This window comes from Platalea leucorodia (genome assembly GCF_965183815.1).
Source record: "Platalea leucorodia genome assembly, chromosome: 12".
NCBI classification, from domain to species: domain Eukaryota; kingdom Metazoa; phylum Chordata; class Aves; order Pelecaniformes; family Threskiornithidae; genus Platalea; species Platalea leucorodia.
In genome coordinates this window covers 4,584,119-4,607,503 of record NC_138834.1, presented here as the reverse complement: position 1 = coordinate 4,607,503, position 23,385 = coordinate 4,584,119, and the positions used below count along the sequence as shown (strand labels likewise).

Here is a 23,385-nt window from a genome sequence, read left to right as displayed (position 1 = left end):
CAACTGCAATACAACTTCTGTAGAGCAGCAATTGAAGGATTGTTAGGCAATTTATACATGAGAAAGTGACTTCCCATACCAAGAGCAGAGAAACAAAAAGTAAGGTACCAAAGAAACATGAAACAGCCTTACCTGAGGGTGAACTGATCTTCTGTTGAATTTTTAGCAACAGATACAAGGAAAGTCAAAATGTCACCTTGCTTGACAGTCTTTGGTGCATACTGGATGGCAATATTATGATCCAATCTCATTTCATTTAAAGAAGGGCCAGCACGTGTCTGGTAAAGGAAAACACTTCCAATCCTCTGCAAGGGAGGTCCCGACTCATCAATGTCATTGCGCCCTGGTCGGATCCCATTACTTTTCCTTACATCCTCCTTGGTGCATTCCCCTTTCTCATCTCCTGGTTGTATGGCATAGTAAAGCTCCACAGGGCTCCCTTCGGACTGATCCATTGGTTTCTTACGGCCAGCAACAACTGTAGGGGGGTTAAACCAGCTTGGCAGGAGCTCCAGCTCTGCCACACACAGCCCCAGATCCCCTTGCAATCTGCAGCTGCCTCTGACTTCCCGCGTCTCTCGGAAGGCGAACACCCGCAGGCAGGGCAGCCGTTCCGTGGTGCTATAGTCATCCCAGTCCCTGCCCACGATGTAGAACAGGACCTGGACTTTGGGCTTGCTCAGGTAAATTTTGTCGCTCATTATGAAGGCCTTAAGTTTCCAATTAAAGGAGAACTTGTTAGTAGATCCAAATGGATTTGAAGACAACATTAAGTCCTGGGGCACTACTTGTTCAATGGAAAAAGGTCCATAGCTGGCATTTAACACAGGTGGCCTCTTGGATTTGTAGATCAGAAAGGATTCCACTCGGGACTGCAAGCTAGAATTCCTCATAATATCCTGGTTGGCTTCCTTAAGAAAGAAGGAAACATCCGCATTGTGGATACGATAGGTCACAGGCAAGTAAGTTGGCAGTAAAGAAAACCTCTGTATACTCTCCAGGATCCCTCGACTCTCAGTCACTGTTGAAAGGAAAGGAGAGTTTAAAAGATCAGATCTTTAAGTCATACTGTGATATAACCTCACTGACTTTACTGAGGGGATTGACAGTGCTGTCGCTGATATTAGTGGCCAGAGCAAGCATGATCAATCCATGCAGAAGTAGCCTAGGTAGATGATGATTTATCTAGTTAGCTTGGAAAACAGTAGGTTACGATACGTTCTACATGGCAGCTAGATTAAAAGTAGCAGCTTGTGTAGGTTTACCCATGCCAAAGGTCACATCTTCACTTGCAATACACATTTATTATTGGAAAGCAAAATTACCCAGTCAGCATCTGCAACATAAGATCACTGCACAGGCACACTTAAAAAGGAATTTGATCACGAAAGTAAGCTGCACCTGTACAGGAAACCAATGCAATGATTTTACATCAAATGCTGCACATGGACCACTTAGAGTTCACTTCAACCTTCTTTTCGGCACTCTCAAGCAATATATGGGCTTTAAGTGGTTTCCTGCACAAGGCTGAATTTCACTTTAAGAATAGCAGCACAATAACCATTTACACAAAAGCTCCTTTACAACACTCTGGTACTAGAGGATTTCAAAAGGGGCTTTATTTGCATCCAATTTATAGTCCCTTCTATTTCACTTCATCTATGACAAGAGGTTTTTTTTCCTGTAAATAACTATCAGGATTCACGCCACTGTTGTTGCCTAACCCTACATTGTTCCTTAATACAACCGCATTATCTGTAGGCTGTACATCACTGCACATTGAAAGAACATTTTCAATGACACTGAGCCTCTCTTACTGCAAGATATCTATTTTAACTGTGCCATCGAGCAATTACCTGAGGCAGGCTATCATATTAAAGAATAAGCTCTCCATCCTTTCTAGGAACTGTCAGTCCCAAAGAGCAAAGACATACACTGTTAAAAAATACAGATGCAAATAACATGACCTTTCCTGTTTGAACATCTGACCTTCGTGCTTATGTCTTCACACTCTAATTGTGAAATAACTTGCATTTTTTTTTCCATAGCAAGTTCAAATCCTTACCGTTATTCAGAAAAGTGACAAGGGGTTACCACAGTTAGCACTGGAAGGCAAACCAGTTTCCCAAGCTCTAGTCCACAATGCTTTTTAGTCCTTATGTTCTGTTTGGCATCTGACCTAAATATTTATTTGCTCATCAAGTATTGCAGTGGCCTAAACTGATGTCAGTTACTCCTAACCACCAATCTACAATTTATGTACTCCAATTCATTGCAAATCCTAGAACAGGGTAGAAGAGGCTTGTTATCTTCAAATCCTATGGGAAGGTATCGTTAGTTCCCAAAAATCTCCGATTTCAGACCGCAAGTGTTCACGAAAAATGATCTGGAAAATGCCTCTCACAGCACCAATCATCTTGTCTGCCTACGGGCTGTATAACCTGAAAGGGGAATTCACTTTGCAAGAGAGGCAGCCGCCCTGATGCTACCCATAACCAGCGCGTCCATCAAGGCACCTCCGCCACAAAGCAGTTAATGCGGGAGGTCTCACCCTGCCATAGACTTTGTCCAATCTCAGACAAGGTGCTTTTCCTGCGCTGCTGTTCCATGTCCAACAAATAAGGGTATTACTGTTTATTTCCCCTCACCCTTTGTCTGCGTAGACTGCAAATGCAACAGACTTATCTTACTATTTATGTAAGAGCATCACCTACAATAACAAGGCTGTGATCTCAGTTAACATCTCCAGGCACTAAGGTAATGCAAAACAATGAACTGGAAAACTGGGGCAAAGAACTTTCTGTGTGGAAAAGCAAAACCAGCTGGCTATTAAAAAACAAACACACATGCACACACCAGCAAACCCTCGCTAAGGGTGGGCATCATTCAGCTGTAAGACAGAAGGAACAAATCTCAGAGTGAAAGAGGCCAGGCAGAAAGGATTGCAGAGAAGAGTTTCAAAGTTTTGGAAATCTTTCTCTCCATCTTGAAAAACTGAAATTCCTCTCCCAACAAACAATTAAAATAAAACCTTACTTTTAAAAGTCAAATTAATATCAACTCTTAAACCCCACCTGGAATTAGAAATAAATTCCATCTGAAGTATCAGGGAAATAGCCTCAGCACACATCATTGTATCAGACTGTAAATTGCAACAGCAATAAAAGGCTGAAGTCCCATAATCCCTAGAGGTGGAAAATTCAGCTTAGGTCTCGTTTGAATTTAGAGGAACTCACACCCAAGGCTTTTCTGCTTGTTTTTAATCAAGAGTAAACTGCAGAGATTCTTTGCATGCAAAACCACCCTTTATTTTAGCATTGGTCTTCTCAGCATTCAGCTCCCACTCTCTCCAGATATTCATTGAGAGCAGATGAAGTTTTTAAAGACCTTTTTCTAGATAATCCCCCAACAAAGATTTCTAACAACTCTAAATGGCTTTGCTAGTACTTAGAGTTGCAGGGATGCATCTCTCCTATCCAGCCCTAAGGCGAAATCTGTTCTGCTGTTGTACTCCTCAGATCACCCAGCCCATAACATCGTTCCTCCATCTAATGTCCCATTTATAAATTCCACACTCATTTTGTACTCCTCCCAACAGCTTGGCAAAGCACCATTAAACACAGCGAGGCATCACGGAGGCAACTTAGAGAAAGGAAAAAAGCTCAGGGTATTCAATTTTTTATTTCCCTTATTTTGATTGCAGCTCCCTCCCTTGCATTCCACAGGGAGAAGTACATTATTTTTATATTAAAACTAACAGAGTGTTTCGCCTCATAATTTTTTAATCATTTATTTTAGTGCTTAATTATCTAAGGGATTAAAAATCTTCCCTCTGTATTCCCCATCTCCACAGGACACCGTTCCTCAGAGTTTGTAAATCAATGACTCTTCGGAATAGGAGAGCAACACAAATTAAAAAAAACAACAACAACAAAAAAAAAAACACAGAAGGTGAACTGCCTATTAAAAAAAAGGAAACAATCTCACCAGATAGAGCAGGGTCCATTGGTTTTTAAATTTTTGGGCAATGGCAAACTGGTCTGCTTGCTGTTACGCTTTCCCCTACCATCAAGCTGTGGACGTGCACGGAATATGAATTGGCTTATGCTGGAAGCTGACAGCAGCTTTCCAAACAGCCAAAGGCCAAAAATTTAAACAATTTTACACTTTTATCTGGGGAGAGTTATAATCAGAACAAACAGAAAAAAATTCTCAAAAACTACACTGAGCTCTGCAGTACCATCTGGATTTTGACTGTGAAAGTTTATTAAGGATTCTGAAGGATAGGAAATTAAAAACAAAACCAACTATCAGCATCCTTAATGGCAACCATGACTATTTTTGTAAAAATTATGCATGTTTTTACAAAGGCAGAATTGCAGAAGATTACAATTTTGTGTGTTATTGGGCAAGATCCGGTATAAAAGTGGAGGTTTAAAGATTTAAGTCATATCATCTACCCTAAATATTACATCTGATATATACCATCATAATCAAAATTCCACAGGAATAACCCACCTGAATAAATAAGACAAGAATAACACAGCAAAGCTCTCAGTTTAAGTATGTCAAACAAAATAAAGGATGGGTAACTGAAGTGCTGTTAAGGAAACATCATCAAGACAAAAAAATATACAGTTATATTTGGGAACTGCAATTTATCTTTACTGTACCACAATATCGGAAGGCATGTCTACCTGGGGAACTTGGCAGCAGGCTAACCAAGGGCAAGAGTGCAGCACAGTAACTAGCCTTACTAGTTCTCTGTGTGGATGCACAGCACAGAGGACATCGTACTCTGTGTTAATAGAAAAAGCAGTGGTACCAGATTAAAACAAACTCCGAGGAGTTTAATCTTTCCATATAAGGATAGATTCCTATGATCCACGGCGTTCTCTCAACTTTGAATTGATTAGTTGTGGCAAGCTGTAAGGTCAGTTTATCTTAAGCTGAGACACTGCAGAGGAAAAAGCAGATTCTTCCAGAGGACCGCAGCAAGCGATGCCTCACAGCGCTACTGAATCTCGAGGGGCTGACCCTCAACTGGAGTAAACTGCTTCACTGCAAGGCCTGGTGAAGACAGTCTACTGCAACTGCAGAGTGGTGTTACAGCATTCTGGATTCAGGGGATGATCCCCAACAGTTTGAAGCAAACCAATAATATCTAATCTTGATGCTGTGCTTATGCCAGGAGCTATTATTTCTCAATCCCTTACAACTACGTCTGTATTTGACTTCTCATGCTGTGAATGGTTTGTTGAGGATTTCAATCAGTGGCCACCTGGGAAGAGATGCTGTAGTAGGGTGGTTTTCTTTCCTCTCTCTTTAGTAAATCTTCCCCTGACTGACACTGTTTAAAAAATACTTGGCATTGATGGAAGAAGCAAATTCTTTGCAGGTCAGTGAATTTGAAAAAAATCCAAGAAAAAGGCAGCATATTCAGTCTCCTCCTGCACAGCCAAAGCTTGCGCATATGATATATCCCCAAACACGACATTGTAAACATGCTGCATTTGCCTTCCAAAAGGTCATACTGCTCTCTTCATTAGGCTATTAATTTTGTACTGCAGTCTGGCTAAAAATCTTAAATCTTTATTTCTTTAATATCATATAACAGCAGCTCTCAATCAATGACAAAAACACTATTCATATCTCAGTTTTACTGCAAAGTTATTGACCATGGCTTCAGAAAATTGAAGAAATCTGCCAGATCACTAACTTCATTCTATATTGCCAGATCCTTGGGACTTCATTGCCCTAACAGTTACTTTATTTTTAAAACCGTTCAATCCACGATCATCCAGCATTCATGAGCAATAAACCACTCTTCCAATCAATTATATAATGCTACTATTTAAAAAAAAAAAAAAAAAAAAAAGCGCCTTTTTCTTGTAGATTGAAGGGAACAACTTCTTAGGAAAATTGCCTTACCAGCTGCAAGCTCAGACTGGTAATGCAATAGATGAAGTTTGTTACTGTATCTTGGGGATTGAGATAAGTGGTTCTTTTCAGTCTGGCCAGAAATTTTACCTTTTTAGTTAGTTTCAGCTATACTCCTTGAATTTTCTGAACAGTTTTGCTCTCCTAGGTTTGTTATGCATTGGATTTTTTTTTTTTTTTTTTTTTTTACCAAAATCTCTAGGAAGAAAAACCAAAACAACCTGGTAGCGTGATCTATTTCCAGATCTGGAAGATAATGTCACAAGGATGTCTGTTCCAGTAAAACTTCATGCTCACTTTTGGAAAATTAAGATATTTCAGTCTCAACCTAGTTAAGTGGCCGAGTCCACTAGTGCTCAAAAGTAAGGCAGTTTAAAGCTAAGCTATAAACACAGTGACTACGATCCCCAGGCGTATCTCAGTCAGTTCTTAACAGAGGGATGATCTGCTCTGCCAGTATGTGTCACTTACTATGGACAGAGTCAATTAAGACTGTGTTACATTAATATCTGAGTAGGATCATTTCCATCTTATAGGATTTGTTGGTTGCTTGTCATGTTCCTTCCTTAGGTTGAAGCATCCTTCTGTGCACTCCTTACACATGAATAGACAAAACTGGAGCTTTCCAATGATGACTTACTGTGTTCCCTCTTTTGCCAGTCTTGTGGCAGCTTCAATTTTCTTAAAACAATTAGCATTGTATTTTCAAGCTTTTGATTAAGCGCTACGCTTTACTGAGAACAGCTTTACGACAGTGACAAACTGATGAGAGGTTTTGACCTCAGACAGAAAGGCAGGCAATACAGGCTTTGTGGCAGTTGCTCCTTTTGCTTGTTTAAAAGCGATGAAGTTGTTCATTGGTTACACTTTGCAGTGGTGCTCAACAGAAATCCAGAGGGAGGGAGCACTGTAGATACAGAGCAGCACGGTAGGCTGTAAAGAACATCGATAGCTCAGATGCACTGGAGGGCAACAAATGAAAGCCCCAAGAAGAAACACACTGCACCTACATGATCAAAAACCTGCAAACCCACCCAGGGTCTTCCTGCAGATTATTTTCTTTGAAACCATTTTCACACAGCCGCACACCTAATCTGTGCAGTAACAGAGTCAGGAAAGTATTTTAATGACTTGATGCCATGAACACATGAATCTATCCCACAGATATCCATATTGAAAATTGCATGCTGGAGTTATTCCCCGACAAGAAATTAAACCAAAAGCTGCAAGATTAATTTTCTGTTAGGTTATACTACGTTATATGCATCCAAAAGTGAACTGCTTGGTATCCGGTTGGACAGGCTAGCTTTCTTCCCTAGTTAGCATCTCATTTTAGCATTGATTCTGGGAATTTAATTATATTATTAAATCTTTATTACTTCTGCGACCAGAAGCCTTAACAGAAATCAGACTTCATCAGCAGGAACAGTGTTTGCCTGAAAGAATCTACAATTCCAGTTAATAGACAAGGTTTTAAGAACTGGAAATTGATGCCAAAATAGTGATGGGATTTACCAAAAGCCATAAAGCCAGTATGCGTTCAGGGCTAGAAACCAGTCATAAATCACTAATTCCTCCCTGTAGTCAGTATTCGATCTCAACATTTCAAAAAGATTTTCAACAGCAATTTTTTGATAAAACCTGAAAACATAAGGGGGGTTGAGGACTAAATCTGCCAGATTTTCCTGTAGTCTTCCACTACTTTGTCATATCAGCCAAAAAAAGAAAACTCTCGTTCAACATCTCTGCCACGAACAGATAACAGAGGATGCTGAGCCATCACATCTCTAGCACAGAGATACAGCGTGATGGTGAGCTCCTGCCTACGCTTCACAGGAACAGTGCAACAGGTAAGTTTTCCCATCCTGAATATGACCTATTTATTACAACCAAGTATTTTCTTATGAAGACATTATTATACTTAAAAATGTTCAGTGATCACATTATTCTCTACACAGCTGTGTAACACAAGGCTGAAGTAACAATTAACACATTACTGTCGTTATTCACACTGGAGAACTGATTTCCCATCATTCTTCGCCTGCTTTCTTGGAAGAGGAGTATCAGCGTCTATCTTCCATACCAGTACAGAAATAAAAGGGTACAGCCTATCTGGCAGCAGGAACCCTAATCTTTCCTCCTCGTGTTGTCACACCATTAAAGAAAGTTTCAAAAAAAAAATCTCATGCTTTCGGTAACAAACACCATCATTCTAACGGGGCAGTATCAACAGAACAGCGATAAGGCTAAATCAATGTGTCACAAATAGGAAAACAAAAATAGAACTCTGGAACCCAAGAGTCATGCATTTATCTGTAGCAAATTAAATAGAAAAATGGCTTCAAAGCCAAAAGTCACCAATTTCTTTTTAAGTCCTTCCCTTATTAGCATTTCAGACTGCTCTGCCTGCTTCATTTTCTAACATTCCCTGTAACTGTTTCATCCTTGGGAAATTATCATTCTTCTCCGAGAACAATGCTGTTCCCAACCTGCCAACATCCCCCCCTTCCCCCAAGTTATTACAACTCTTGTTCCAGTTCTGCAGGTCTGTGCGGAGCTTGTTACAAAGCAAGGGAAAGACTACTGGAACATCAATGCCACAGACTATGTAGAAGAGCTTCTTTGTAAAAAGGTGACTCCTCATTTCTTATAAGAGAATTTTAAAGAAGTTGGAGTATTGTTAGAGAGTGCAACATGCATTAAGCGACAGTCACAAAGTAGATGCTGAATAAAGCAGATTAAACTTTGCACAGATGCAGACAAATCATTTGTACCATCAGTTCTAAGAGGAATACACACTTGCAAACCATTCTTTTTATGAAAGCCATCAAGCATTGCTACTGCAGTCAAAAACAGAAAGAATTTTTAAGTGCCAAGTCCTGCAAGGAAGAAAGTACTCTGGCACAATGTGCTTAAACTTCACGCGGATGTTCCTGTGCAGAAAGACAAGTCAGTTAATGCTTTGCTGAAAGAGATGCTGGACTCCTTTGCAAGAGGCAATGTTACAGCCTGCCCATCCAAGCATGTCTTAACCACTTTTGCTTCTGTGTTATCAATCCTGCTAGATTGCTCCTCTTGAGCAATCTTATAGTCCATCTTGCAGTTTCTCTATTAACTCCACAAAGAAGCATCTATGAACTGAGTGGGAAAGGAAGAAAACCTCCTAATGAAATACAGCATGAAATTCATCCCAGAAGGGTCACCAGATACAATGCTGAATCAGAAAACAAGAAATGCATCTGTAGAGCAATCCTCAGTTAAGAAATCTACTCCATCTTTAGTGGTGTACCATTTGGCCCACCTCAAAGAATTGTCAGTCAAGGGCTTCAAGGACTCTGGCTCAAGCTGCTGATTCTACCTAAAGGAGGGCAGTAAATCTGGATGATAGACTTCGTACCTACTGTCACTGTATCCCAGATCGAGTACACACAGTCAAGTGTGTGATTGGACCATTCAACCGCTGTGACCATGACAGCATTATTTATGTTGTCAATGGGATGTTCCTAGACCACAGTGACTTCTATTACATGGTCTCTCCACACAATCTCTTTCACACAGGAACAGAAGGTTGATTTCACAGAAAAATTTATAAGTTACAAACATTCAGAAAATGGTCTTCTAGAAAGGGAGCTCTTGCTCCACCAGACACAGCAACTGGCACCACAGAAACAATCCTCAGTCTTAACATGAGCCGCTATCTGATGCTTCAAAAGCAGGGCAATAAACTAAAACCAAAATGAATCTATCAATTCCACAAACCTGCCTGTAAGGAACTCCTTGTGGACTGCCATAAATGAGAGGGCTGAAAGTTGAATCATGACTTCAAAGAATTTCCATGCCTCCATGTCTGGAGTGAGAGCAGGCATCCGTTCTTGGCATGCATAACCTTATATGCACGATTCCAAGAATCATTAAAGGTCATATACTCATCCAGCACTTTTCATACTTTAACTCTGTTATTGGACTTGATGGGTTTATGAGTGCTCATCCTTGATGCACACTCACGGATGCAGACTGTACTCCCGGTTGCTGTATCAATCCAGGAATTCCAGTTGCCTTGATGGGCCTGATTATCAGTCAGATAAGGTCTTTTTGACAACAGCACTATAGTCTGATGACACAATATTTTCTTTGAATATCACATTTTACTGAAGTTTGAAGAAACTTTTGTAAATTAATCATTGATGTCAGGACAGACTACACCTCATCATTCATTAGGAGAGAGATGAACAATCCTGAAGTTATTTTATTATTCACATTGACAGACAGATAAAGAAATCATTTAAATAAAAGGGCCACAGAGGAACACATACACCCTTATATTACCAAGTGATACAAAAATGATCAAAGATCATATAACAAAGGCAAGTTCCCACCTGAGAAGGCAGCAAAGTAATAATTACAGAGAAAAGTATTAAGATAAAAGGATATGGCACTGTTTCACACAAGATCTGTTGTCAGCCTGAACATGAAAGGGCAAAGCAGTGATGGGCACCACAAAGTTTACAGTAAGAAAAACAGAGAAAAAACCCCAAACCCACAGTCATGTTAACTACTGGGGGACAGGGAAAGAGGGGCTAGGAAAATTTTTCTGACACTCCAGATGCAAAACATCAATAATCACACAGAGGGCTGTCCCCAATCCATCAACTGCACGTGATGCAAGGAGTAGAAGGTACTAGACACGGTAAGACGCATCACTCCCAAGTGATCAAGTGTGTCATTGCTTACAGCAAGCAGAGAGCTTTCATCATTAACTCCCTGGGCCATCTTGACCCACACCAGCTCCTGGCCTTTTTTGCAATTTTGATGCATTTATTTAATGAACCATAAAAAGATAGAATCTCTCTTTAATGAAAATAGTACCAGGCTAGCTGCTACCCACTCCTGGCTCAAGGCACCCTAATAGTGAAAGACCTGAGAGACAAGGACTTCAGCGTCTAACGTACTGAAAGATTTCTCAGACTTTCGCTGGCAATAGTTTGTGTCTCCCTTTCTGTCCCCCCTCCCCTCCTATGCCTCCACGTGCAGAGGAAGAAAGAAATGATGAAGATTTCAAAGATTTAAAAAACAAAAGAAACACACACACACCCCAAGCCCAAAAAAGCCCACAAACTTAGAAAGCTGAAATTCTTGCCAGAAGTATCTTTACTTAAATACTATTTCTAGTGTAATTGTGTTTAGGAACCGATAAGAGGAAAGTAAGGCTGGGTAGTGGGGGAGCGCAGAGTGCCAGGAATCCAACATCAATTGTCAAATTCTTCATGACAGAGACAGAAATACCGGACTGCGCACGGAACAGCCTTACACTGCTTAAACAGACTCTATTCAGACAATCAGAAGTGCATCAGATTCTGCCTCAAATGTGTGCAAAATTCCCCCTTCATTTTCTGCAAGAATACCAGGGACTGTGTGGAGGCTGCAGTTCTGCTACCAGGCCATTATTGATGGGAAGAAAAAAATTCTAGGCATTAAATTAACACCTGACTCAGCAAAAGTAATAGGCCAGTTTCTGCTGCCAGCCTTTTATGAGACAAGCCATGTCTATATACCCTAATCCAATTCCAGTGGAATGTGAACTGCACACAAAAGTGTTCGTGGCTGCTGGCTGATCATTCTCCCCCTTCAGAGTATGTTTTTTTAAAAAATTTGTTTTAAATTTGTTAATCCATATCGTGCCTCTACAACTTGCTGTAGGCTCTGTGCCTAACACTGAAATTGTACAACCAACAGTTGCAATATTGATCTTCTATTGCTACATTCACTAACAAGAGAAAAAGATTTATTTTTTTTTTTAAGTCTTATTTAGTAACACCGTAATGCTGGTATATGCAGTAAATTTCCAGGAATGTCAATAAAACTAACAATATTTCACTAAATACATACCCATTTTACATTCATTAAAGAACATGCAACTTAAAAATATTTGAGTGTGTTCTCAGAAGGAAATGAAGATATTAACGGGTATTTGTACCTGAAAAGTCTAGAAATTGGAGGGCTCCACAGCATGTATGTATGTATATACACACGTGTACACACATAAGGCACAGATGCAAGAAAGAATCTGACTTTGGTAGCATGAAACACAACCAGAGCTAATTAACAGTGCTTCCTGAGTATTTCCATTCTTCACTATGGTCTCTGGAGACACGCTATGAACGTGGGAATGCACAGTGTCCTGAATCCATAGGGTCCTCCTGCTTAGGAGATTCAGGAAACAAAGGTTTAATTCCTGCCCTGAAAAGCTGATCTGAAATAACATGAACAGTCCAAATCTGTCAGCAACCACTAAGATACCTCACCAACTTTCCCCTAAAACAAAGGCTATACTCATTAATGGAGATGAGCAAGAACCTGCTTGACATGTTCTTATTAGCTTCTGAATCACGAAGTCTTCATTCTTTGCATGAAGTTTTCTCTCTTTGCTACAAGGCACACCTGTAACCCTGACACATTCCTGATCCTTTTCATCTTCTTCTCAACTAGATATGAAGCTAAGGTCTCTCAGAAAAAGAGTTTGCCTGAAAAAAAGGCACACAAACACCAGAATAACTAACCAGGCAGGTTTTCGGAGGTCTTATGCTGACCATTAAATGACATCAAAGTTCTAGCAGGCCTGTAGCATGCTTACAGATGCTCAGCTATCTCTAATAGCATCAGGCATAGTATCTTCTCTCTCTCTCTCTCTCTGCCAGAGAGGAAAATTGAATACATACTTTTTTCTAAAGTTAGTTTTGCAGAGCTAACTAAAGCAGCTGTGTGTGCAGCTAGCTATACCTCAGCTGCTTAATGATCCTCAGGAGTACCCATGATAATCACTCCCAGATAGTGAGTGAGCAGATGAGATGATCCAGACTAAAACTTGCTGCTAAGTGGCTCCTCTTCTCATTCTACTTTTGTTTCCTCCCAGTTCCAAAATCATGCTTTCCCCACTAGCCAAACGGGGCGGTCATCTCTTCTTTCAGGGGAAATGACTCAGCTCATCTAGATTGGCAGAAATAATCTACTTTTTCCTGGCTTATTTTCTGGTGAATCAGCACATTGTATTGGCTCAGTAAGTGGCTGGCTGAGGTTTCAACAGCGTGCACAGGAGGGCAGAGTTACACGCCAGAGCCCTGCTGTTGGAGCGTGGGACCAATTCCTGCTGGTGGCAGGGGGCTGCTGGATCATTCCCGATTGTCCAGCAGCTCCTGGAGTCATCACCATGCAGAAACCTGCATCAGTTTCAAGCCCTTGATTGATCACAAATATGAAGCTCATTGCTTGCCCTTGCCACAGCCCAGGCACAGCTAATTCAACCACACTGTTCCAATAATGAGCTAGCACGGCAAACCCCCAAACCTTGTAAGAGAGACAACCGCTCTGATTTTCCAGTGCAAGAGAGACACAACAGATTATGATTCTTGGAAGACTGCAGATGTATTTACTTAGGAGTTAATTTTTCAACTGTATTTAGACCTTAAATACACAAGTAGAATTTCATTGCAAGTCACTAACCAGGTCAAGTACCTTAAATATTCAATAACGCATTATATGCATCTTTTCTGACTTAAAATACCTTTGAAAGCCTGAATTACTGTTCTACAGGGTTGTGAGTTGTTATTATTTTTTAGAAGCAAAGCCAGTTTGCAATTTGACAGCTTATTTTGTAATGAAATATTTTACCTCTTTAGAAATATATTTTACAGATGCATGGTATATTACCGTATCTTTAAAGTGCTTTCTGTTTGTGTTCTGGAAATAAACCAGCATGCTATTCTCCCAACTTTCTCAAAAGTGTAATAGACAGAAGAGCTAAGACAATTGAAATTATTTTATAGCTCCATAATACCCCCCCCCTCCCCAATCTGGGCAAACTCCAAAGGACATGAACTCCTGAACTTACCTAGTATTCATTTAACTAAATCTAGGGAAAGTTCTTTGCTCATGCAAATCGCCAAAGTCTTATTCAGAAACTGATTTCTTTTCAAATTGTCCTCTTTCTCTTCCTTCGCATACCTGTTTAAAAGTGGTTTCTAGATAAGCTGATACTGATACAGATGCTACAGTGTTTGACACTCTATAACACCTAAAAATAGAAAGATAAGCTAGAACTCCTTTTTTTTTTTTTTTCTCCCCAATACAGTCTCCAGTGTTTTCTTTAGCACTTCTTTGGGAGTTTGTTCTGTCAATTTTGAGCCAGTTTCACATCTCCTCGCAGATTCTAAAGGTCATATTAAAATCTGCCTCAGCTAAATACCTTGTTTTCTTGAAGCCTGACTAGAAATTGCAATGTTACACCTGGGTGTCACAGTCAGAATCTGAGGAGGAGGATGCCATGAGACATGGAGCAGAGGACTCTGGCTATTTAGTTGCAGGGAAGTTCCTGCTGGAGAATGTGGAGGACGTTTGAAATTCAGCAGCAATAAAGACTGCAGGGGAGCTGCACAAGCAGCACTGAGAGCTCAAGATTATTTTCCCCTACCCTGCAATTATCTTGGATACTTAAAAATCTCTGCTACTTGGACATGAATAGTTTTGCGTTCTAGTTCCACTGGAAAGCTTTGAACAAAAGATTTCAGAAGCACTCGTGAAAAACATACAATAGAAAGCTCAGAAACAATAATCCTACATTTAAAACAAATTACAGATATACTTTCTGCCAAGCAGGTCTTCACACTTATAAAGAGCACAAATTGAAGTCCCTGTCAAAGCAAGCTCTTAGAGGCTGGTTCTCTGAGCATTCAAAACAATTATCCTCGTGAGTGCCTCAGTGCATATTTGCACATGTGAATCCATATGCACATTCGAAATAGTTTAATTCATTTTTAGCATCTATGTTTCTGTGGAGTTAAGAGCAAATCCTACTGCAAGCAAACATATTAAGTTGTATATGTTAAGTCTGTACCAAATGGATTTTACAATTGTATAATTGACTGATGCTTCACATCACTGCTTGTAAATAACAGATTAAAAGATGAGGTTCTCTAATTGAATGTCTACAGAATAAAGAACAGTATCTACTAGGTAGAGCAAGACAGATGGTAGGATTTTTCTGCAAGCAGAAAACCAGCAAAAAGGCATTACCTTATTTAAGCTGCATTTGGAACATGCACTAGCCACTGCATTTTATTCAGCAGGGCTAATTTATAGAACTGATGCCGCAGTTTGGTATACTCTACTTTAAATCTGTGTGAATAACTGATTTTTCAGCTGCCCAGCTAAACTGATCAAAAAAAAAAAAAAACAACAACAAAACAATTCTCTCAGGCCAATCTAAAGCGAAATTCCTTTTTTCACCCCATCACTACAAAAGGGAAGCAAAAAAAAAAAATCTAATAAAACCTTAATAAAAGATTATGTTACCCTGTAAAAGTTAAAAAGAAAAACATTTAAAGCCTCCAACCTTTCTTCTCAAACTCCGTCTTACTTTTTGAACATTAGTTTCACAGGAAAGCTATTCTGTGTCTCCATTTTAATCCACAGCCTTTCTCCTAAACTGGTATGTAAAAGAGGTAGTGGAATTTTTTTTTAACCTAGTACATCCGTAATAAAGGCAGGTCCTTTAAAGCTTGACATTAGTCATTCATAGGGAAGCATTCTTGAACCTCTCATTGTCCTGTTTGGATAACAATCAAATCACTGGATAAATGGAATAAACAGCTGAGCAAGTATTTCTATGCCTGCTCACCGTGATCCACAAATCACTACTAACTGTTGTGTTATTACATAACAAAGATAAGGATTAAACCTGTATTTGGAAAACAACAAATACATAATTAAGACCGAACAGAAAAGTACTGATTACTTAATCTAATTTATGTTACTATTGCTTGTTTTACAAACTAAGCTAAGCTTGTTTACATATCTATGCATGCAGTCTACAAATACTTAAGACCCCTTTCCTGGTACCTGAAAAACGGTTTGAGTTGCTCAAATCACAGAATGTACAGACATTTACTGCCTGGCACTTAAGGAAATATCCAGGAATAAATCAACCAAGACAAACCACTGAAAGTGAAGAAAAGCAAAAGCATTAAAATGACATATTAAAAGTGTTCTCCCAAATTACATATGGTTCACACAGAGGTGCCACATATAAAATTTAAGACTTGAGGGCTTAAATTGTATAAATAGCAAGTGGCATTACTGATACCATAGTCATTGAAAGTGAAGAACTTCGTATATCTTAAGTAATTTTGATACCTTACTATTCTACCTGAAGAAGGAAGACAGATCAGATTCATTGGTAATATCTTGGGAGGAGTTCCTTGTAATAGGTGAAGAATCTCGTAACTGTACAGAAACAGGAGAAATGTTCCCAATAAAAAGTTCATCAGATAAAGTGCACGGAGTGCCCCATGAAAATTAGCAGGGCAGGCAGACTGCGTGCTAAAAAAAAGTTACGTAGCTGGTTGCTACGTCTCTGCTGCATGTGTGTGCAGTTCCTTCCTCAGCACAAAAGGACTAAATTCTGTCCAGTTGTTACCGCAATACAAGCTAAAAAGTAAATACTTTATACCTGGAGAATCTCACTGGTTTTATTAGCATCTTTCTGCCTGTTGCTTCCTAAATCACCTCAAGTCCACTATTGCCTTGTATTGTGACCACATCGAGACCTACAGGCTAATTCCGAGGAACGGCTGGAGACTGCAAGGAAGCGCACTGCAGTTACCATCACCAGCCCGCTCCTCTGAGCCTGGAACAGGTAACTTCCCGAGAAGGCTTTCCTGCTCTATGTGGGCATTTCAAATACGGTGTGAAACAAAACCCTTCTCTCTCACATTAGCTAAAGATTTCCAGTCGGTTTATCTGCACAGTACCTGTGGTTTTGTTTTGGGAAGGGGCTGCTATTTTCTTTGTTGTTCCTTTGTAGTTGTTGGTTTTTAAAGTACTGCTCCTGCCAGGATGTTTCAAATTATTTACATTTAAGAGGATGCACAACCATAACACGCACTTAATTTCAGCTCTACTTTCTGAAAAGAGTACTCTTCTTGTTTCCTCAACAGAGCACAATGTGATCTTGGCTTAGAAACGTGTAATTCCATAGGCTGAATAAGTGGAGGCAGCAATATATCACCTTCTTTTGTAGATACAAAAATAGTCAACTCCCACCCTTGTTCATGCAGAAATATCCCTTAGGGCTTGTGCCCTCTGGTTTCTTTCAGCCTTTTTAAAGGTCATGGTCTGACATTTCAACAGCGTTAGAAGTCATTGTCTTCCTTTCTATATGTGTGTCCCTGCTTAAGCATTATTCCCTTCTAGTCACAAGGCCCAAGGCAACAAATTACTTCTTTGTAAGAAGACTAGATCTGGTAACTGCACTTGGAGACTGATTAAAAATAAGTCAAGGCAGCTCAGCTGAAATAATACCAGATAGAAATGGGTTATGCATAAAACCAACAATCCACAGGAAACATGAAATTAAATGAGAAGATACACCTTTTTTTCCCCCACTTAGGTTGAAAAACAAAAGATGAAGCCAGTCTCATTCGCAGACCAGAGTAGCTCAGCTCTTCTCTATAATGGCAAGTGGTATATTACCAGTTATTGCTAATACTTCAATTTAAATAGTTAGAATTCTCCTCTCTCCACTAAAGCATGACCAAAAAAGAAAATCCAAACTCCAGCAACTTACTTTCTTTATAAGCAGGATTTGCAGCTTTTACGTAACACATTGTTCTTTCAAAGCTGTTGTGACCGGTAAGTGAGCTCAGCAGATAGCATGAACTGCTCTTGAAATGATGAGGGGGGCTGAGGGGAGGAACTCTGTATTTAATTAGAACACACACCAGGGGATGGTTTGGCTAATTGCATGACTTAGCAAAACCCCAAGGCTGCTCTAAGTTAAATTAGTTTGTGAGAGCCTTGTATAAGCTTCTATGCTCTTACAGTACTCAGAATAGCACACACTCCAGTAATGCCTTTCCTGACACCACTGCCTGCCCAACGTTATTCATCAGAAAATCTCCTATGAGAAAATTCTTTAGAAGTGTCTACCTTCTCACTGAAATGCTCAAATGGTACTAAATGGCCACAGCAACCAGAAAGTCAGGGAGTCACCTTACCAAATTCTTCTGAAAGCATTTTAACAGCCCTACCAGGTAACGGGTTGGGGGGGGGGGATTATTGCTTTTTATTTTTTGATTGAAGGAAAAATTGCAGAAAGGTTGTTCTCTGAAAACTTCTGCAGCTGTAATTAGTGAGTGTATCAAACATGTTGCCAATTATCTTAATTGGTGTGCAGGCTGATTGAGATCTGAGTAGGAAAGGTTTCTCATTACTTTTAAGGGGGAGAAAGAAAGAAGAAGTAAAGACCAAAAATTCTCACAAGCTTGCTAAGAGGAAAAGCAGCAGAGGAAGTATTTGACTGCTGCTCGTGATGAAGTAACAGTCCCTCAAGTATTTGAAGAGAATAAGCTCTCTGAAGAATGGTTTCAGCTGTACCTCACTAAATCGCACACTAAGTACTAGAATAATGATGATTTTCAGCTGGCTCTACTATGATTTCATCAGAAGACAAAGAGAAAAAAAATTGTGGTCCTAATCAAAGCTACAAACCATAGGGGCTTTGTCTCATGCATAGTGTCTCCTGACCACAATACAGTGCAATTCCCATCATGGCTTCAAGTACCTAATGATTTTCAGTCTTTTATAGTGCAGATCAATTAGCTCATCGTTGTACTATGGTGAGATTAAGTTTAAGTAAAGTTGTTATCCTGTGTGTGTTAGCCTATATGAAAGTTTAGTCTCTGAGCAATTTCCAGTGCGCAGGTATTAGTAGCACGCATTACCGATCAAACACAGAGCATAACCTTTAAAAAAACATTTCCTTCATGATAATGATGCAGTAATGTGTTGAAGTAGCATGTTTTCATGCCAACAATAAACCCAAACAGTATTTCCATAAATAAAGTTAAAGGGAAATACAATAAAAATCAAGCTATGTATTCCTATACCCCAATGAAAACTTTATACTATTGGAAAAAATAAATGCATAGTACATTTCTATTTACAGCCCTCATACCTAAAGGTGACATATATCCTACTCAAAAATGCACCATAGTGCTTACAAAATACAGGCATGGAAATGATCCTTATCAAGAGCAGAAGAGCACTTACTAATGCACAGCACACATTTCTGTCTGTAAGTAAAATTGAAATGAGAAGAACTAAAGAAGGTAAATGTATCACAATTAGGTGAAAGAATAATAAATGCCCTCCTTTTACTATTTCAATATTGCTCTGAAAACTTTCTATCGCTCAATTCTGCAAGAAATTTCAGAGGGGCTGTTGGAATTTCGACCTTTCTTGACAGTTACTTTCCTGATCAAGGTGTGAGCATTAAGTGGTAACTACACCCATTCGTATGAATAATGTCCATTTTAACGTTTCGGCTGCAGTTTAACACCTAATTTGAATTACTGTCTGTGAAAAGAGTAGATTCAGCACATCTCATTTATGTGCTTATCGAAACAGGAGGCAGCCACACAATATAACTTAGTGTATACCGCAGTTTGTTAATAGAGAAACTATGCACTGAGTAGCTTTTACTCAGAAGGCTTTTGTAGCTTGAAATCTGAACACTTAATACAGCAGAAGAATTTAATTTTCTGGGGCACAGTTTCTCACTAACACAGGTGCTCTTACAGGAGAATTTACAGTGTCTATTATCTTCTCAAATAGGAAGCACAAGAAATGACCATGCAAGAAAAGACGTTATAAAAGACTTCACTTAATCTGAGATTTGTGGGAGTAGGGCTCCAGTTTAAGCATCAAAAGCTAAGTTCAAAGTCCAACTGAAATAGGATCTGCAGATGATAGTGTGTAACTCCAGGGGCTGCCCTGCCCATTTAGACAAATCATGACTGGAATTCTTACACAGTCATTACACAGCACCATTTATCTTGCTTAGTGTCTCCGAGTAATGGAGAGGACACAGGCGTTGACAGACTACGGAAGATTCATTACCTTGGCCACTGAGGAGGGGAGTAAAGAACAAACACAACGCTTTTCATCTCGCTTTGACAGAATGGCAAGGGAATAAGTAAAACATGGTCAATACACTCCTGGGAATACCCGACTGTCAGTTTGCAAAGAAGTAAGCACACTTTTTGCCTTCGGCTGGAAAAGCAGCTCTTAATTGGAATCGGATTGTGACCACCACGCTCACAAAGTAGGGAACGCACAAAGTCCCTACTTTGTGAGTAGTTAAACAAATGTCAGCCAGGCCACTTGAAAAGTAAGGTACCAGTCTATTCTCATTTCTTCACAGTTCAGTGGTATTTCCCTCTCTTTTGGGCATTAAGAACCTTTCAACTTTGCACATGGGGATGAAGTGTGCTAGACTGATGCAAGTCCTCTCTTTACCCCAGGAGCCTACACGTCGTGGGCAATCAACATAAAATTCCCCCTGTCAAGCCTGGCAATGGGTTTCACCTGCAGAATAAGGGCATGAGTCAGAGCTCGCTCTCATACATTTCTCAGGAGGCCTTCACTCATCATTGGGGATGTGCCTGTTTCCAAACAGTTCAAAGCTGCTACTTCTGATCTGTTGTTTTACGAAAGGAAGACCCATCAAGATGCAAACAGTACAGCAAATCAAGACATGTTCTCTGCATAAAGGAAGTACAGCCTAAATGAGTTGTGACTTCATAATGTTGAGACACAAGTTAATAAAGAGTAGCAAGATACAAGATGGCTGAATTTCACTGGATTAAAGGCACATGGTAGAATTCAGGCCAAAACTGAAATGTTAGATCTATTTACTTCACCAGGGAGCAAAACATGGAACACGATGGAAACGATGTGAGCAATGGGATTGTGCAGATTCGTGGTCCTTACTCAGATGACCAGAACAAGAGTTCACCAGCAAAGAGCTAAGCCATAGCTATAGTATTTAAAATGAGTTGCACATGTACAACAAAGTGTTGACAACACATAACCAGTAAAGACAGTAGAAACATATCTTTATAGCAGGAATCACTGCACAGAGATGCAAGATTATTTCCATTGAAGTTGGTGTCCTGTTACTTGCATGCTTGACTTCCTTTCCTGGCCCATGCAGATCTCCATAACCGCACAGGTGTACAACTACTGCTACTGAAATCAGCTAGCTGGGCAGGTTCACAGAAGTTCAGCCTGAACTGGCTGACATAACCAGATACTGGGAGGTCCTCTTCAGATGTATAAGAGAGTCAGTAACTTAAGGGTACCTGAGAAGAAGAACTAAAGGCAGGACTTGGAGGTCCTAACAGAAACGTCCCAAGAAACAACAGGATGAGGAAAAAGCTCTAACTGAGCTTTCTTCTGTCCCTGTTTAAGTTAATAATAAAGGGACACCACAATGAAATAGGCACCTTAGGATAAGACATGGTGTATGTAAACTGCACTAATTTGCACATAATGGTAGTATACAAAACATTTACAGGCACATATACTCACTGAACCAAGAGAAACCCCCAGTTTTAGAAAGGAGTAGTCAAACCCAAAAGCTAACCTAGTTTCCAAACCTCATACATGGAAGCACCCTTACAGCAGTAGAATCAGTCTTGAAAATTATCAGCTGCAGCTTGCTTTAATGATCCACTAAGTAAAGAAGCTCCTGAATGCTGGTAAATGCCATCCTGGGTGGGGATACTCACTCTGACTGCTTGAAACAGGACAAATTACTCGTTAGCTGTGTAAAGCGCTTAGGAAGCTTGAGTCCCTGTCACAGATTCTGCTGTTGCTAGCACTCTACTGTGGAAACCAAGGCTAATTAACAAAGAAAGCAAGAGCCAGAGCATATTTAAAGGTGTACAGGTAGATAAATATACTTTCTACATGCTGGAAAAATTCAAGAGATGAAAAGGATAAAACCCACCATAAGCCAGCATGCAGTGGCAATCTGTCAAAGGTGCTCTGACTTCATTATCACCTCCAAAGTACAGTTCTCCCATTGTGTTTCAGCCATGAACATAGCACAGGGAGATTTCAAAGCAGGTTACATAAAACATTTTCTTGGCAAAGATCCACGGTTTTATGCTCTGAACCATCTTTTATGTTATGTTTGGTTTCACTGTACCATTCTGATTTTAACAATACCATGGATAATAAATGAATATGTTTCACAACTTGGTAAGATAACCAAAATGCCAGCATCTACCTAATGAGCCTTATAATTGAGTTGTAATGAATTTTATGTAGTGCTGTGTAACTTGAATGGTGCAAGGGCCACTGGAAAGATATTTAAGAGGGAACAGTTCTAACACCTCAGTTTTCAAAAGGGATAAAAATCATCTCTAGTTTACTCACGCAGTTGTTATTCCTGACAGCATTCAATTTAAGCCAATGAGATTAGTCACGTGAGTAAATTTGTCACAGAAAAAAGGCTGCAGAAATAAGCCCTGAAAAGTAAAGGTGATGATATTTAGAAAGCTTTTCTTTGTGCAGTATCTAGCTAAAACTGTGTAACACTTTCTTGTGAAGAAGTGCTTTACTCTAACATGACATGAAAGCCTGGGAGTTCCGAAAAAGCTAATATCCACTTTAAAAAAATATTTTCTACTGATCAGGGTTCGGGCATAAAAGCCAGAAAAGTAAAGTCTCTGTTCATTTGCTTGTTTTCTCTATTTGATGAACATTACCTCATTTGGATTTCAACTGGAAAAGCAATTAAAAATGAAATTAGATCAACGAAATCAAAGAAATACTTTTAGATCTCCTGACTTGCTAACAAACTTTTAAAAAAGAGGAACAGCAGATGACAACTAACAAATAATGTGCTTTCATACAAAACATGCTTCAGTAAAGTGCATGAAATTCCAACACCTGAGAGCACTTGTGTGAGTACTCAGAATATTCTGAAATACATTTAATGACTTAGGAATAAACAGTGGAAGGCTCTGTATTTACTAACACAAGAGTCAATTAAAAAAAAAAAAAGAATACAACACTTTTCACGATGTTTTGCCCAAGAGGTTCCTATAGCCATTTTCCAAAAAAGGTATCAAGACAAGATTTTCTGCTTCTAATCACCCATAGCTACAGATATATTTTCAGGAAAACACAGTTTGTATCTGAATATATTTCAAAACTTCGTGAAAATGCTTGACACGCAGGTCTGCAGTGCTTCTGGGTGGATTTTCAGGAGAGGTTAACACAAGAGGATAAGGGATGCTGTGCAACTCCACAAATGGGACCAGCATGCTCTGCACTGATCGCTGCTAATGGGTAGCTCCAGTTCTTACTCTTTTCTCCAAGCCACTGCCATGCTACATCCCTAGGTGGGATTAACCTATGTTAAGCAATGAAGTCTTGGAAATAATTTGTTTTTTTAAAAATACTACTAAATACTAAAACCTTTGCCTGGTAGATATTTGCTTAGATTTTAGAGCATATTCCTACATGGATGCTTTTGTGCATTAGATTTTTATTACATTCCCTTTTTAAGTGAGACTGCATACTGCTGGATTGCTACATAAA

At 39.6% G+C, this 23,385-nt stretch overlaps 1 protein-coding gene across 1 annotated transcript in view; it reads right to left on the bottom strand.

The window, feature by feature from the left end:
• TMEM132D (transmembrane protein 132D) overlaps positions 1-23,385 on the bottom strand; it is a gene marked incomplete at both ends in the record, with an annotated part of 261,079 nt that overhangs the window by 199,467 nt on the left and 38,227 nt on the right. The window contains one exon of the mRNA XM_082325472.1: positions 133-1,021. Within this exon, the coding sequence (XP_082181598.1) occupies positions 133-1,021 (889 nt within the window). The remainder of the gene's footprint in view (positions 1-132; positions 1,022-23,385) is intronic.